General features: G+C 39.3%; 1 protein-coding gene across 7 annotated transcripts in view; it reads left to right on the top strand.

Moving 5' to 3' along the window:
* Positions 1–18576, top strand: part of ATP11A (ATPase phospholipid transporting 11A) — a 227158-nt gene extending 208582 nt beyond the window's left edge. For 3 of the 7 annotated variants that reach the window (XM_077296969.1, XM_077296968.1, XM_077296975.1), the window contains 3 exons: positions 1345–1448; positions 10540–10705; positions 17317–18200. In XM_077296969.1, the coding sequence (XP_077153084.1) occupies positions 1345–1448; positions 10540–10705; positions 17317–17574 (528 nt within the window). In that variant the 3' untranslated portion in view covers positions 17575–18200. Of the gene's footprint in view, positions 1–1344; positions 1449–10539; positions 10706–12173; positions 12263–16274; positions 16366–17316 lie in introns of all 7 variants that reach the window. The other 4 variants (XM_077296971.1, XM_077296970.1, XM_077296973.1 and 1 more) reach the window with 3 other exon arrangements.
* The last annotated feature ends 243 nt before the right edge of the window (positions 18577–18819 follow it).

The raw sequence follows: 18819 nt of genomic DNA, 5'->3' as shown, positions 1-18819 counted from the left end.
TGTTTACGTTAGACATTTGTTGTACTCTCCATATTTTCAATCCGCTGCTAGGTCTGATAGACAATTCCTCTACGCTGAGCATTACCCAAAAGGACATACAGCAAAGCCTTGAAATGTTTAGAAAACCACAAAAGGTTTTACGCAAAAAGAACAAATCAGACAGGGCTTAGAATGTATGAAGAATTTTTTTCCAATGGATTTTATTAATATTCATGAATTCGTATGTGTTGATATATATAACAAAATTTAAAGTAAATGGAAAAAAAACCCATCTAAATCAAATCAACATTTGGTGTGACTTCCCTTTATCTTCAAAACAGCAGCAGTTCTTCTAGGTAAACGTGCACAGGTTTTGTAGGAATTCAGCAGGAAGGTTGTTCCAAAAATCTCTGAGAACTTCCCACAGTAAATTCTCTGAAATGTGGATGAAAGCATGTGAAATCCTTTTGTCTTTTCTTGTAATCCCAGACACACTCTATGATGAGATCATGACTCTGTGGGGCCATGTCCTCACTTCCACGACTAATCCATCCTTCTTTAAGATGAAGATGGTTCTTAATGAAATTGGCTGTATGTGCTGAAGAATAGACTTGGAGGCAATCGGACACCTCGATGATGGTTTTGCATGATGGTATCTGCCTGTTTTTCTCAGGACACCATTAATCCTGACCAGATATACAACTCCATTTGCTGAAATACAGCCCCAAACTTGCAAGGAACCTCCACCAGGCTTCTTTGTTGTGTGCAGACACTCATTAGTGTATTATTGTACCCAGTAGATGGGTGTAGCTGGGTCTCACTAGTTACTGGCAGTTGTGAGCTTATGGCACTGTTGAACATCTTCTGATTTCAACGGGAAGTAAGTATGACTTGTCTTTCATCTCATGCACTAAGTTTCCTTGGCTGACCACTGCATTTATGGTCTTCCTTAAGATCTATCTTCAGCAGAAAGAAGAAATAGAAGTCATGGAATTGATGATATGGTCCCTACAGAGACTTGATCTCAACATCATCCAATTTGTCTTGGATTACCTAAAGTGACAGATTTGTGCAACCCTACATCCACAGAAGACCTATAAGTTCTCCAAGATGAATTAATGCTGTTTTGAAAGCAAAGGGTGGTCACACCAAATTTTGATTGGCACTTCTCATATTTTGATTCACTTTGTTTTTTTTTTATCAACTAACAAAATTCAATCTTTTAACACTTGTATTTTTAAAACCTTTCCTACTTTGCAGCATTTTTTCCACACCTGCCTAAAACTTTTGGACAGTACTGAATATAAATGCATTAAATCTATTTTACCTAACATCCAGATAACTTTAGCTTCTGGCTTCTTTCAGCTGGCACTGGATACACAATATTGGACGTGGATAAACCACTTTGTCATTTGGGGGTCACTTGTTTTCTATATTGTTTTTTCTTTGCTTTGGGGAGGAATCGTCTGGTAAGTCCATATCTTCAGTACTAGCCTTTCTAAAAATAAAAAAAAAACACACCAAAGCATGTTTGTTTGTTTTTTTATCTACATATGGAACATTCTAATATGTAATATTGTTCACCAGGCATGTCGGGAAATAACATCCAACTGTTATTTACTGTAGACACATTGACATTTTCTTCAGTTTTGTCAGTTCCACATTTGAAATAGAGAATATTAGTTCAAGGCACGTATCCATCTGTCCGCCTATAACTTCAGATAGTATTGTGCAGTCTAAATCGGTATCTATTTATATAATCGCCAGTTGGGACTTCTGGCCGCTGTCCCCGAATCCCGTAAGGCACCGCGGCAGTGTCACTTGCACAGTTCGTTGCCGCAAGTGACATTCACGTCAGTGTTATTCCCGCGCATACGCAGTAACAGCCACAACTGCGCGCTCTATTCGCACATGTGCGATAATGACGCGGCTGTTACTGCGCCTGCGTGGGGAATAGCGGTGACGACTATGTAATTTCACCGCACTATTTCTAGTATTATATAATAGCGGGCGCTGATTGGTTTCAGCAGTTACATGACATAATGTCCCGTGACCAGCGGGGAAATTTCTGGAGTGGTGCCGTTTCAGGAACTAAGTATGCACTTATTAAATTATTTTCTGCAACAAATTATAACTATTAGGAAGGGCATGACTGGCACACTGAGCCTCCTAGCCATCCATGGACTGCACTGAGCACCCTAATTAGCATGTTTGATTAAACATTGATTGCTGCAGAAACGAGGCAGCCATTAGCATACTAAGGGTGCAGTCAGATGGCCATATAAATTGACCGAGATCAGAACGTAGTGCACTGACTGGCAGGCTGCTCTCCCAATCCGTGCATAGCAGCTGCATAGAAATAGAAGCCGTCACGCTCAGGTCTGGACAGCCGACATCCAATCCAAGCATTACGTTCCAATCTAGGTCCAATTTATATGGCAGTCTTACTGCGCCCTAATTCAGGGGTCACATGAGCATATAAAAAAATTGGTCTGATTCTCATCCAGAAAAGTGGGGCGATTTTTTTCTCACTTGTCATATGTGTGCTGTCCACACGCAATCCGTTATTTTTAATCAGCAGCAATTAATCTTTAACAGGAGCCTTTACAGTTTCTTATCTTACAGAATTGCAATGTATCCGAAAATCAGATGCCATACCAATGGTCCGTATGACATCCGATTTTTTTTTTTACTTCTCACCCATGCAATTTTGGCGTGAAATTGCAGCATGCTGCAATTTTTCTCACACCGAATTCAGCTGTGGAAAAATACGCCGATCTTCACGGCCTCAATGAATAACATTGGTCCTAGTGCAAATCCCTTTTTGTTATCAAATTGCACTCATCCAACTAATATGGTTGCGTGAGTGGGCCGTAAACGAACCTGTCAGCAGGATTTTGCTAAGTAAAACACAGGCATTGTCAGGTTGGCAGTGTTATACTGATTAAAATGATACCTAGGGTGAAATAATCCATGTTGTGGTTCTTGTGTAATCAGTGTTAGAAGTTTGCAGCTAATGAGATCCTCGTGATGTGGGGAGGGACTGGAGTATTATCTTCCTGCTCTAAGCCAAAGAAACAAAGGAAAGACCTGCCCACAGGCCGCCCTGAAACACAAACAGTCTGTCACTTTTTGATGAGGAACATGAGGAAAGATGGACCTACAGTCCCACCTGGGAGCACGAGGATCTCATTAGGTGCAAACTTCTAACACTGATTACACAAGACGGATTTCTTCACCCCAGGTATCATTTTAATCAGTTTAACACTGCCAACCTGACAGCGTCTGTAGTTTACTTAGCAAAATCCTGCTGATAGGTTTGCCTTAAGGCTATGCTCTTACAATGAGAAATCGATTCATTTTTGAAGTGTTCAAGAAAAATGAATAGGATTTACAGAAATTCCATGCCCATTGTGCACTAAAACACATATAATCTGCAAATGACTTAATCAAAAAAGTTATAAAAGCTAAATACCAGGAAGTACCCAAAACAAAGCAGTTTTATTTAAAATGTGATTTTAAAAAAAGGACATCCTAAACCACAGCAGAAAAAACCCATGATAAAACACATGTTAAAAAAAAAGCAATGAAAAAATACAAGTAACCTAATGTAGTTAATAGGATCAGAAATGCTGCTGAAAAAAAGCAATACAAAACTTCACTAAGCACTAATTATGTGAACTTTGCAGAAAAGGTGCAATTTTTAAAAAACATTTTTTAGGGGCTACATTCCCACTTAGTTTACTATGTTAGTTTGGGCTTAGAGACACCCTTAAAGAAATTTCGGCTCCACAATGTACATTTTTTACAGTTGCACGTTAACCATGGCGCTAAAGTTACTGTACAGTTAGTCACTCAACACTCAAGGTACTTTAGCTGGCATGCTATTGCTTCACACCAGCGTTGTTACAGGTGGTGCATGTCTTGTATTCTCCGTGTCTGAAAACTGCTTGGGAATTTCTCATACAAATTTATCTCAGGCAATATTGAGGCCCCCCAAAAATTGAACTTTTTGTGCAACTCTGTCACTTTTTTTAATATGTATGCAGGGAATAGCGGGAGGGGGCAAGTCTGACAGCGGGATTACCAATTACTATATTTTCTGCCAGAAATTGGTGTAAATTATGTAATTAAGTATTGCCTATTATCAAAAGATGAAGCATCTCTCTGCTCTCCTGACCTCACTGGCCCTCCAGCCTGACTGTAATCTCTCACTGGATCTGAGGAATCAGTTGATCTTCACTTCAGGTATACCCTGCAGCAGATTTGGATCTTACTGATCAGTGTTTTTGTGTCCCTACCCTGCCCCTGACCCTGGTTGCTGAGCTGTGTGAATTGTGGATGTTCTCAGAGGCCATCTTCTCTGCTCTAGATTGCTTGGATTCTTGTGGAACACTGCCACCTGCTGTTGTCTAACAGTAACACAGCCTATATACAGTTCTGGCAAAAATTAAGATACCACTGCACAGTTTCATAAAAATAAAAATCTCTAAATGTCTGACAGCCCTTCCATTCCAGTGTCAGTCGAATTCCAACCATAGTACACCTCATTCTACTTAATGTGCTTCTGATTAGGTGATCACCTGAACCAAATTTTATTTAATGAAGGAAAGTATAAAAAAAACCTGCTGTGGTGTTCACAATCCTCTTGCAATAGGACAAGCTGGATGGCAAAACAAGTGCTAGTAATATCCCAAAACTAATAGGAATGAAAAAATATCTTATATCTTTTAATCATGCCAAAGGAGTTGAAAAGAAATGTCTTGAGTGAGGAAAAGAAGGGCTGAATTCTGGCTTTACTAGCATAGGAACACTGTGAGCGTCATGTTGCCTCCATCCTTAAAATTTCTAAGACGTTAGTCCATTACAACAAGGTCAAGCAGCAGACATTGAGGACAACGAAGCTACAGACTGGCAGAGGACAAAAACGACTCTCCACTGACGGGGATGACCGTCATCTTATTCGAATGTCACTCAGCAACCGCAGGTTGACATCAAGTGACCTACAAAAGTAATGGCAGATGGGGAGAAGTGCACAGCAAGAACAGTTCGTAACAGGCTCCTAGAGGCAGAACTCCAGTCATGTAAAGCTAGAAAAAAGCCTTTCATCAATGAGACGCAAAGGAGAGCCAGGCTGTAGTTTGCCAAAGACCATAAGGATTGGGCCATAGAGGACTGGAGTAAGGTAATCTTCTCTGATGAGTCTAATTTTCAGCTTTGCCCAGCATTTGGTCACCTAATAGTTAGACGGAGATCTGGAGAGGCGTACAAGGCACAGTGTCTTGCACCCACTGTGAAATTTGGTGGTGGATCGGTGATGATCTGGGGATGCTTCAGCAAGGCTGGAACTGGGCAGGTTAATCTTTGTGAAGGACGTATGAATCAAGTCGCATACAAGGTTATCCTGGAAAAACAGTTGATTCCTTCTGCTCAGGAAATGTTCCCCAACTCTGAGGACTGGATTTTCCAGCAGAACAATGCGACATGCCACACAGCTAGGTCAATCAATGTGTGGATGAAGGACCACCACATCAAATTCCTGTCATGGCCAGCCCAATCTCCAGACCTGAACCCCATTGAAAACCTCTGGAATGTAATCAAGAGGAAGATGGATAGTCACAAGCTATCAAACAAAGAAGAACTGCTTACATTTTTGTACCAGTGTGAAAGACTGGTGAAAAGCATGCCAAGATGCATGAAAGCTGTGATTAAAAATCATGGTTATTCCACAAAATATTGATTTCTGAACTCTCCCCCAAGTAAAAACATTAGTATTGTTGTTTCTAAATGATTATGAACTTGTTGATTTTTTTGCATTATTTGAGGTCTGCAAAGAATGCATTTTTTTGCAATTTTGACCATTTCTCATTTTCAGAAAATAAATACAAAATGCATTGCTTGGAACTTTGGAGACATGTTGTCAGTAGTTTATAGAATAAAATAATTTATGTTTTACTAAAAAATATACCTATAAAAAGAAAAATTAGACAAACTGAAAATTTTGCAGTGGTCTCTTAATTTTTGCCAGAGCTGTATAAGTATTAAAGGGGTTTTCCCATGAACAAACTTAATTGTAATCAACACTTTAATCAATAGAACTTTGAATAATAATTGTCGTAGTTCCACAATTGGATGTGTTTAGATAAAAATGCCCCTGCTATGTACTATGTAATGGCTGTGTGTGACCATACAGAGACATGGTCTGATAACACCACAGCTCCTGGGCAGGGGAGGGAGAAAAAGAGTATACAGACAGGACAGTACGGGATCATAGCCGATTATCTCAGCACAGGAACATTTTTTTAAGACATCCAGTGGTGGAAATTATTTTTATATCATAGAATCGTAGAAAGGTAGAGTTGGAAGGGACCTCCTGGGTCATCTGGTTCAACTTCTTGCTCATTGCAGGATTCTCTAATTCATCTCAGACGGATGTCTGTCCTACCCTGTATAATGTAGTTCAGTTAAATAAATGCCTTAAAAAAGCATTTATGATGTCCCCATTTCCTATGCCTATTGAGGGCTTTGACTAGTCGATGGAGGCCCCAGACTATTTAGCCCTCTTTCCATGTTATCACGCCCCTGTAGGCGTGATAATATAATTTGCACAAGCCGGCCTCATCTCCAACTCATGCACATCTAGTGCATGCGCGCCACTCATTTAGGCTAAGTTCACATTAGCGTTTCTGTGCACAGCATATCATCTGCATGCGCAAACGCATTCCAAAACGCATGCAAAAGCATGCTTACGCCTGTGCATCATCTTGCGCATGACGCAAACAAAAACGCTGCTTGTGCATGCGTTTAAATGCGTTTTGCCATGCGTTTGCGCATTTTATGCGCATGGTGGGTGTGATGACATCATTTTCAGGACATGCGCAGTCTAAAGTACGCATGCGTATCGAACACATTCGTACGCATGTCATTGCGTACCAATGCGTTCCCATAGACAGTAATGCGTTTTTGACGCAATCATCCGCATGCACATGATTGCGCAATATTTGACACCTCCAAAAATGCAACATGGTGCGTTTGTCGGACCCCGCCGCACACCTGAAAATTACGCAGGATGGGCATCAGGACCATGTTGTTTGAGGTTGTATGTACGAAGTGTATGTATATGACTCTTTAGTTGTTCTTAATTGTTAATATTTTCATTATCTTTAAAAAAATGAAAAATAAAGCCTTTTTTTTTTAAAAAAAAAAAAGGTTATTCAGCCATTCTGACTTGTATTTTTTTTACATCACATTTTTTTTATTGAGAAAAACACTGCATTACAGTTATCATGTTCCAAAATGTAACAAAACGCGAACACTCGAAGTGCAACAACTTAAGGCCCTATCCATATAACACAATTTGAAAGTTGCATATTTCTTATGTGAACACTGACAGGCAAGCCTATTATCAAACCCGAAATACTAAATAACAGTAATAACTATTTTTATGAAAAGCAAAATTGATAATCCCCCCCTCGACCTCCTATTAGTATGTGTTTCTGTTCAAAAGCCAAATGCAACCTCATTTAGATACATCATAAAACATTTGGAGTATCCAACCATTTTCTCTTTTTTTTTTGTGGAATTTGTGCAGTGAATTTCTTTTTTGATGCATCACTTTGTCAAGTCTTATTATATTATTTATTTTATTTATTCTGCAGCAGTAGGGGGGACTGGAATTTACCCAGCATTAGACAAGTAATTTGTGAGCTGGGAATAAAATACGAAGCATACCTAACTTTACCGGGGACTCTGGGTCCATCTCCTTTTTAGTATACCCAAAATACACACTCTTGGATCTAATAGACGTTTATATGATAGACCTGTTGTATCAGAAATACCACCTTTTTCCAATACTTGTGCATTCCCATAACATGAGGATTAAATGGGCTTAATCCTTACAGCACCTCGGACACAGTGCATTGGGCCTAATTCTCATTTTGTGCAGTAAAGTAGATAGATAGGATAGCAGTGAATGATTTTATGTGATGGATACTAATCCTCTTGTAACGTTAGCAGATGTAATTATATCTATAATAAGATTATTACCTATCTTCAAGTTTAGTTCTTATGGCAAAGCTGTGAAATTCCAAATGCAGTTGTTCAAAACTCTTAAATACCTCCTGATGGAATATATGTCTTATTAAATATATGCTCTTATTCTCCCAATAAGAAAACTCAGTAAGTTTATACAGTTCCCGTTGGAGTGTATTATGCCACAGTTTTTAATACCTAGTAGTTCTTTCCCCTTGTCCCAAACCTTATATATTAAAGCAAGAGTGGGTATTGTTTCTTCCCCTTTTTTTGTATAGGTTTTCCCTGCCTCTAATATACACATTAGAGGGGTCATTTTGTATTTTGTAAAACCAAACATCTATTTATCCCCATACCATCTGACTGTCCTCAACCATGAAGATGTTGTAGCTGAGAAGCCAGAAAGTATACCCATGGATTGGGAATCGCCAAGCCCCCTATATACTTGTCCCTTTGTAAAAATTCCATTTTAATCTGGTTTGTCATTTACACCAAATCAAATCTCTAAATAAGCTGTGTAGACTGTGGAAAATATACGGCGGAAGCCTCACAGGGATATTGTGTAATATATATCTCAGATCCACCCATGGCTGTTAGAGGCACATAACAGCTGATCAGATCAGCTGTAATGTGCAGGGAAAGATGTGGCTCAGCGCCGGATTTCGCATCAAAGGCAGGGACATGACCTTGGACATACAGTACCTATACCTCCAAGGTCGTGAAGGGATTAACTAGATTTCCCGTCCAACCATTTCCCAATTAAGGGTTCTAGTTTAGTGTTATAATCTTGAGGTCTAGCAATAATTATAATTTCCAAATGTTGAAATTGTTGCATTACCTGTATCTGTGTTTGATTTAGTAAAAGAGAAGAAGGGATTGGATCAAATAGCATTTGAACCGATTTTCCCCAGTTAATTACCAAACCAGACCATATACCGAATTCAGTAATTAATGACATCACCTGGGTCAACTACGACTCAACATCTCCCAAATAAAATAGCATGTCGTCTGCGTAAAGCATGAGTGCACAACTCCAGTCCTTAGTATTGCGCAAGTGATAATTTAATCCCCTGCACAGGTGATGATTCCAACACCCTGTGCAATACTAGCGATCAAAATTGCACTGTGTGACGGTACCCTTAGGAAATCTTGAAAACATGCACTGTTGGTGGCCCTTGAGGAATGGAGTTGTGCATCCCTGGCGTAAAGAGATATTTGCTCCTCAATCAACCCACACTGGAAACCCACTTTTTCTTTAGAAAGTCTATTATTGCACTCCTAAGGCTCAACTGCAAGAATAAATAGGAGGCGTGACGGGGCAACCCTGCCGGGTACCCTTACCCAGTTTAAATGGCTCAGAGAGGTACCCATTCATTTGCAATCTGGCAGACGGAGATTGGTATCATAATTTAATATATGATATAAAATTAGACTCAAACCTCATCCCCTCCAAAACTTCCCACAGGTAGCTCCACTCAACACTATCAAAAGCTTTGGCAGCGTCTAGTGAGAGCACTGCCCAGTATCGGCAAAACTCCGCTGTAAATTTTAAAACTATTGATGGAGATTAATTGCTGTAAATTTATTGGACATGAAACCAGATTGGTCCTCACGAATAACCTCATTTATTACTTTTGCCAATCTATTAGCCAAGATTTTAGCCATTATCTCTCCTGGTCTTTCCTTGGCTTTAACAACAACAGTAAGATAGCCTCTTTCATAGATCTTGGTAAGTGTCCTATAGCGAGGGCTTCCTGAAAAACTGTAAGCATGTATGGAAGTAATAACTCTGCATGTAACCTAAAAAACTCCCCAGGGAGACCGTCTGAGCCCGGCCTTTCTGACCAGTCTCAACCACAACAATTTAACAACCCAAAGCATCCCAGATAAATAAAATATATTTTTTGAGAGTACATGAAACATGGTAACTTATATCCTTTAGGCAGCAGGTTCTTTTTAAGAAATCTATCATCAGATTTTGTAATATAAGCTGCATATGTTATTAAATACATCTTTTGGATAAAGAATCCGTTGCGATTTTAAGAAAAGCTCTTTAAATGAGTCATTTTAATGAGATGGGTTACTGATAGACGCTCTAAGAGCATAGTCCTCTTCATGAATCGGGAGCCCTGGACAAGTGGCGTACACCTCTTTGTGGCGTACACCTCTTTGTGAGACTCGCTACATATCCTACTCCATTTTACGCTTGAGTAAGATTTGTGGCGTAGTGATCGCTGCCTGTTATCATGAATTTGACAAGAAGCGGTCGCTATGCTCTTTTCCTGCCCCAGCTCCGCCTGCTTTGTGGAAACTGGGCAAAACTGGCGTGAGAACACCAAAATGTACATATTTCAGTACATCCTCCAGCAATGCCAAAATTCTGTGAATTTTCAGTGCTTTTTTATGACAGAAAACTGGTGTTAAAGCTTTGATGAATCGGGCTCTAAGTCTAAACAAAAATTAATTTTGGCATAAAATTATTGTTAAGAAAAACTAGTGTTTGGTTAATGTGTTTTCTTCCTATTTTAGGCCTTTTCTCAATTATCAGAGGATGTATTATGTGTTCATGCAAATGTTGGCCAGTGGTCCTGCATGGCTGGGCATTGTACTCCTAATTACCGTCAGTCTCCTGCCTGATGTTCTCAAGAAGGTCATATGCAGACAGTTGTGGCCTACAGCAACAGAAAGGATCCAGGTAATTTACCCTCCCCTATGTAATAATAGTCTAATTGTTAAATATTTGCTTCAGTCATTACTATTCACATTACACTCCATTCAGTAATTAGTAACGTGTCAGGCTTATATTACCGGCATCAAGTGTAGGACATTCTGTTAGCACATCGCTGATATTATACAGACCCACCACCACTTGTTCTGTGACCTTCGCTCACTGTATCTTGGCCCGCACTTGCGGTATGTAACCTTACAGTCACGTTACCTAGTTATGTATGAGATGTTTCACTCTAGTAAGGTGATTCTGCGATACTGATATTTGCTTCTAGCATCTAAGTATAAAGATTGTGATTTGTGACCAATGTCTGTACATTGAAAGAAAAGCTCAATATCTAGTACATGCACACAGCATATTAGTTGTCTTAACCAATATCTAACAAGTCACTAGGATTCCCCTAAAAACACGGTCCGGTGGACTATGGGTGTCTTTGTTTAAATGTAAAGAACTAAATTACACTTTAAAGCTATGTTCACAAGAATATATTAAAAGTATCTGGTTTTCATCCAGAAAAAAGGGCTGTTTTTCATCTGTATTGTTATCCGTATGCCATTCATTCTTATACATCGGCAGTAAATCCAAATAAATGAGCCGGACTATAAACTGATATACAGTATGTGCAGAGTGTAAGAGCACGTTCACACTGTGGCCATTTTACAGACAAAAGCCTAGAAAAAAAAAACTAAATGAGCATATGCCCTATAGTAAGTAAATAAGTGAATAGTAATAGGACATGTAAATAACAAAGGAGTACTTAGTTAACGCAACTTTGATCCAAAAAGCCATCCCACCACGACAAGGTGTACCCATCAGGATGGTCCTAATTTGTCTCTAATATTAAAACCTTACCATGCGTCAAACAACATCAGTGTGAATAAGGGCAGAATAGGGCAGGGCCTGTACAATAACATATGCAGTTTACAATTGCAATGTATCAACGACGTGATAACAATTGCGATATAGTCTTAAAAAAACGGATCACAGACAGTTGATCTAAATGGGATCTGATTTTTTTTTTTTGTATACCTGTAGACTTGAAAATGTGAATTGTATCCGAATTACAGAAGAGAGTAGTCCATGTTGCAATTTTTTTTCACGTGGACAATCGGTGAATGCAAAAAAAAATGGTCCACATGGTTAGCATTGGTCCTAGTGTGATGTCAGCACTCAGACAAAATTCTTCACAAAAGTCAGTCATGTGAACGCAGCCTAAGATGAATGAGAACATCCCCATCACACATGTTATTGAGCTTTTGTCTCATATTAGACTAATATGCATTAGCATTGCTTTAGTGTTTAATGAAACCTCCCTTGTGTTTCTTTCTCCTTCTGCTTCATTCCTATCCTGTCTCCTACCTGCTTTGCATTAATAACTGCACTCTTGCTTACACATTGCACGTGGGCACCTGCTGCCACCTTCTGGGGAACTCAGACTAAACAACCGTGCCTTTCTGTTGAGCAGTCCACCATCTTTATGCTCTCTCAGACCGCGACCAATATAACTTTCTAATGGACCTAAAGGTGATATTTTTTTCTGACTTTTTCTTGGTTTCCAGACTTTATTTTTTTTCTGTTTTTGTTTCTAAAGGTACCCATGTTTGAAATAGGAATCCATTTACCTGTATAGTCCAGAAGCGTCCTGTAATATTTACTTATTATATTATAAATGTGGTATATCATGCCACAGTATTAATAGAAGACATAGAGCGAGATTTTATACTGCACTTCTTAGGTTTTTTCTTTAAAAGGGGTTGTCCATGACTCTGACAACTTTCTGAATCCCTATGTTTCCTACCAGTAAAATAACTCCTGTCCTCACCTCTGTGGCTGGCGCCATTCCAGCGGTGTCGGCACTAGCTCTCCTGGGGCTCGCATGACCATGCCATGTGATCCCTGTGGTCAGTCAGTGGCCACTTCACTCTCCCGATTTTGAACAAATCACATACATCCAGTGAAAATGAGACAGCAGCAGCTCTTACTTCCTCCGGATGTATGTGAATTGTCTGAAGGTGGGGAGAGTAGAATAAGCACTAATTGGCCAGTGTGATCCCATGACATTGTGAGCCTGTTCTGACATCACTGGAATGGCGCCGGCACTGGAGTGGAGTATAAATGTTATTATTTTACTGGGAAGAAACCTAGGGATTAAGAAGGGGTTGCTCGTGTAGTGGACAATCCCTTTTAATTCTATTCAAAATTCCAACAATTAAGGACTAAGAATGAGAAATGTAGTCATTATTATGCAGTCACGCATTCTTGTCAGACTACATAATAACAACTAAACGACCATGTTTTCTCTCATCAGAGAAAATCGAGCCGATTATGCGGATTACACTCTGATCAGAGTGTGATCCAATTTTGAGGGATGTGGAGAAGATAGGAAAAAAACAAGTCTCCATTCTGTCAGTCTGTGAACATTGGATCGCACTCGGATTTCTTTCTAATGCAGTCCAATTTTTTTGATGTTCTCAATGCATGGCTGACTGCGATCCGATTTACAGATTCAATTCACGCTGCTATTTTTTTCCTCGGACAGACTCGGTCCACGGAAAAAAACTGGACATGTGCACAACCCCATAGACTAACATTGGCCGAGTGCGATCTGATGATTTGTTGGCATGCACTCTGACTGAAAATACGATACTTTGCATGAGCCCTTAGAAGCAAAGTTCTGATAGCTGTGAGGACACAGGAAAGTTACTTTTCATACATTGCAGAAAGTGGACCCAATCTCATCCTGTTGTACGAGTTATACAACAGTCAATTTCTATACAAATCGTTGGGTATTGATTCTTGGGTAATCCTCATAAATGTTCTTTTTCAATATCCTCCACATTTATTGCTCTCCCCTTATATTCATACTGTTTGGGACAGATTCACATTTATTTTCGGTATCCGTTTGTGACTGATCCAGTTGTACATAAAAACAGAAAGGACAAAAGCAAATACAAAAGGACACCGGATGTAAAGCAACATTTACAGTATAAACAGGTCCTTTTTACAGATCTGATGCAGAGATGGAAACGTTAGTTTTCTTTTGTTATCTATTTGTAGACATTTTTAGCATTGCTAAAAAAAAATGCATGTGTTAAACAGAAAGCATAACAGATGACCATCCATGTAAAGTAAAAAATGCAAAGTGTTCATTTCCTGCGTTATCCATTTTTTTGGACAGAAGAAAAGTTGTACAGACTACAATTTTTATCCACCCAAAAATCTGATAGCTGATGGAATGGCGACAAACAGCATTTAAGAAAAAAAAAGATATTCAAATCAATGGGTCATGTAACTTTTATTTCTATTTTCTGGTACTCAAACAGATGAGAAAAATAGAAAATCTACCAGAAGTGTGACTATATAATCTTATTTACAGATACTATTCGTATGCATACAGCAGTGGCCGGATTGTAAGCTATAAGTTTACTGATGTTTCCCAAAAAACAGTCCTCACGGCCCCAACACGTCATGTTTCAACGAATTCCTTAGTATTGCACATGTGATACAATTTATTATGCCTTAATAATAATTCCAACAGGTTCTCTCACCAGTGCAATACTAAGGGAATCCAGAAAACCTGATCTGTTGGTGGCTGTGAGGACTGGAGTTTGGGAAACACTGTCTAAGGCTATGTGACGCAAGGCAGATCCCTATATAGAGATAGACTTTGTCTCCCAAGTGTTGAACATTGATGGTTTATTCTGTAGTTATTTCAGAAATGTCTTAAATAGGAATATTTCTTTAAAGGCTGATAATACGCATTCAGTTCATTATTGCAAAAGTCCTATAGTTTTTAGAATAAATGTATTTGGAAAGAGCCAAGGTGGTCATTATTTGCAGCACATGTTGATCTTTGAACATTAGTTGGGTGTGTGTCTGTTAGTGTTTAATGGCTACCTGCCAGTGTAATACATCAGACTGTGATCATCGCCATTGGGAATAGAAGGCTTGGCTGAAAACAACAGCAAAATCTTTGGAGGATTTATATGCCTATGAGATTACTTTTACTTGTGTCTGCTTCTATTATTTAAGACTTCAATTCTTTCCTCTAAAAAAGAAATGTTCTGAAATGATTGCTCTTCATGCTTGCTTGAAAAATAAACTAACTCAATGCTGCAGCTCGCCGATATTAAGCGGACATCTTGGTTGTGTAGAATTTGCAGCTTACATTCCAGTTTTCATGGAAACCAATTTGTGTGTTGACATCACTGTATTCGTGTTCTATTATACACAAGACCGAAGGAACCATGTAAAATATGGAAACATATGTACTACATTTAGCAACACACAGGAGCAACCTCATCTCCAAATGTGCTCCAGCAGGCTTGGGTAGAGAGACAGAAGTCCTATTTACCAGGTACATATAATTACAACAGAATCTACATGAGATGCAGATTTGCCCTCTTAACGCCCAGTTAGACATGTGGCAGCCCACCCAACATCTCTTTCATAATACTGATATTATCACTCATTATCTTCAACTGTGTTTTATCCATGCCGAAACACAATAGAACATAAATGGAACTGGTTATTATATTCATGCTGTCCAAACTGCGGGCAGCATGAATCAGACCAAGACAGACTGGCCAGGTTCTGTATGCCTCGTCTGACTAGTCTGTTGTGTTCCCCTTCTGGCGTCTCCTCATAAGGAGAGACCTGTCCGTCAAATAGAGCAAGGTGGGAAGAAGTTGGCCCCGGGGAGAACATCGAACTAATTAGACGAGACACATAGTCTTCCATTCATGAAGGTGTTTATGTCAGAATTTTGGTGTAAAACACCTTAAAAAGTCACATAGTTTTTGTGCAACACAGCTTTGCTCCAAAATTTTGCAACTTTTGGTGTTTTCACTTCAGATTCAGCCAGCACTGCGAAAGTATGGAGAGCTGAGGGGGAACAAGGTGTGGCAATGCCAGTTAGTCAGATTCTTTATTTGATGATCAGTTGTGGTGTACCTTATGACAGAATTGTTTCTCCAGTTCTTGACTGTAGTAAGGTTCCTGGTGAGGCACACACCACTTGTAAGATGCGCCTGAATTTTAATGAATCCGGTGCCTCTTACTATACTACACTCCTTCATTGAGATTGGTGTGTGAATCAGAGCCATAGTCCTCAGTCAACTTGTCAAAGTATGTTTTCTTTGAAATCCAGCAACATGTCAGGTTAAAACATACCTGTCTGCATTTGTACGGCTGGTCTCTGATTCATGCGGCTGTAGCTTGAGCAGCATGGATCTGAAGACAGTTTCTATTTAGCAAATGTGGACTCTTACCACCACAGAACCAACAAGAAACTTGAGTGTTGACTTGTTGAGTAAATCTTGGTAATTTGGCATTTTGGTACGTGCCAGATTAGCTAGATTTAAACACCATCAGGTGGAGTTTCGTAGACGAGCATTGCAAAAGGTAATTTCAGGTGTTATCATTGGCTTGGTGCAAGTTCTCAATAGGATTGTACATACAGCTATGATGAGCCATACAAATTCACATCTTACACTCATGCATGTTCAGATATTAGTGTTTTTCCTCATCCTTACAGAAGATATTGAAACAAAATGTGGACATTGAAAGGAGACTTCTGGACGATTCCAGTGCTGTTGACAGATAAGTTCAACAAGTGCTCTGAATAGGTAACCATAATACATAAATGTGACCATAGTGCATTTTGTATTTTCCTTCTGGTGTGGTAAAACTCTGGACATTTCTCCTCCAAACGTTTTGCTGTGCGTGACATCTATATTCTCCAGCATTTTGCTATTTCAGAATAAACCTTTAGTGTTGCACTCTAACCAGTGACCACATACTAATAGGTCTCTTGCCCCCTATTCCTTTCTCCTGTAAACCATTGAGTTATTCTAAAACAAATACTTTACTATTAGTATTTCCATTTTTGGAAACTGAAGAACTGATTAGAAACTATTAATGGCTGTTGACATATCCATTATTCATAATAATGGCTTCTTGTTCTGCAAAATGTTGCCTTGCTGTGTATGGACTGTGATTGTGAAATCTTCTATTATGCCTTAATACCTATATAGTAGAATTCATTCCAACATGTAAGTCCAATGCGACATTTAAGTATTTATAAATTATACAGGCACCTCCATTTTTCCCACGAACAGCCCAGTCTGATGGAGTGTAGGTTGAACATGTGACCTTCTACTCCATTCTATCGCTATGGGACTGCTGGAGACAGCAAGTGTCATACTCTTCATAACCACATTCTCAGGATCAGTGGGGTTCCCTTAGTCAGAATATTAATAAGAGATTCCCTCTTCTATCTATAGACTGTAACTTAATAAATTGTAATCAAATTATTTCAATAATCATGTGTTAATGAACATTCTATATTAATGGTTTAATGATCTGATCTGTCCTAGGTGGTTACCAGAAAGTCAACAGCAACTGTAGCATTTGCTTCCTATTTTGCTCAAAGTGAATGTATATGAAAGGGCGAAGATGTCTGGACAAAAACAATCTAGTGCCTCCAAAACTGATGCCCTTTAATTGTTCCATTAGTCTTTGTTTCTTCCATTGTGCTCTATGATTCCTGAGTTGAATGTTTTTCTTTTTCTCTACAGAATGCTTCCAGCCTGTCTCAGGACCACCTTTCTGAGTTCACACCTCTAGCCACCATGCAGAGCCCAAACTACCAAAGCAACGAATTCGACAGCACAGCTGCCAGCAGGTCTAATTATTATTCTAAAAAAGTGATGCTCACTCACTGGCAAAACCATGATTATTTCAGACTCCCATCCCTCTTTGGCTATTCCAACACCCGCTTTAGCTCCAGCACGGGCTCATACCTCAGCAGGTCAGGCTTGGAAACATCCGTGTGACACATCACCACTGCAAGCCTTTAGAAACTCTTTATTTTTTTATCTTATAATTTGGGAGAAGCAGCAAAATGATTGTCTAGTAGAACCGTAGCCTCGCGGACGCCTACGCGCTGCCTGACCATAGGAATAATGCCTCCTCTCGTAGCCTATGGTGCCGGTGGTTATTTTTTTAAACAGTGCAGCAATGAACAATTTTCACAGTCTGGTACTGTGTGACTGATACAACACTGTACAAGTCCCTGTCCGGAGATTTCCCTAGTTTATTAGTCCTGTCTGCTTTCATTGTTTTATACTACTGAACTGTGTGTGTGGATGATTTCTACTGTTCTAGTCAACGAGTTGATGTTTGATGGAGCACAATATGTCATGTACTGAAGACCCTCCTCTCTCTTTCTCTCCTCCGCTGGTACCAAAAGAACATGCTGGTGTTTCTCTTGTGCTCATTTCTTGTCCAGAAACTCTGTCTAATGCTCATGTCATTGTAAGTTGCCAAACCTGTTCATGTAATACCCGTGTCCCCCCAGTAGCGTTCCCCAGGACCTCCTAGATGTGTGCTGTGTCCTGTGACATACACTGTTTCTTATTAGTCGTGCATATTTGGAAGTACTGTTACTTTGCGACATTGCAAAAAAAAAAAAAACATATCATTGAATTTAAGCTATAAAAAAATGCAAATAATTTTTAGAAAGGTAAAAAAATGAAATAGTTCAATATACATTTTCCATCTGTAAAAATATCTGCGTTGAAGAGTTATGTCATTGGATGTAGCCGAGCTGAATTTGCCAGAGATGGTGTGCCCAGGATTAAATGACAATTTCAGGTCGGCCGCAGCTATAGTTTTTTGGGCATACCCTCTCTTACATTATAATACCGTGTTTAGTTAATCTGTCACATGTTGCTATAACGCCAGCTACGCTTAAATGTTACAGTACAAGACCAAATTTGTGGAGAGGTTACAATAACTGCAAAATAAGGCACAATAAAACAAAATGTTCTCTGTGACTGTCGGTTTCTTGGAGCGAGTAGTTCATGTATTTACACTATGTGTAACAATGTGGTATAGTATGTGTCTATGGATGTGTAGTGCATAAGTATGCATTAAAGGGAATCTGTCTTGGAAAACTGTAGATATGGGGTTAATCTGCTGATAAATAGCCTTACAATTTTCCTGGCCACTGCACTCCGTGCAGCTACTTGAAGAAAATGAACTTATTTCCTCTCGAGAGCTGCCAGCTTTCAGTCATG

The sequence above is a fragment of the Ranitomeya variabilis genome, chromosome 3 (assembly GCF_051348905.1).
Source record: "Ranitomeya variabilis isolate aRanVar5 chromosome 3, aRanVar5.hap1, whole genome shotgun sequence".
Classification (NCBI taxonomy): domain Eukaryota; kingdom Metazoa; phylum Chordata; class Amphibia; order Anura; family Dendrobatidae; genus Ranitomeya; species Ranitomeya variabilis.
The sequence above is the reverse complement of the archived record's forward strand: the minus strand, read 5'-3'. Positions and strand labels throughout refer to the sequence as shown.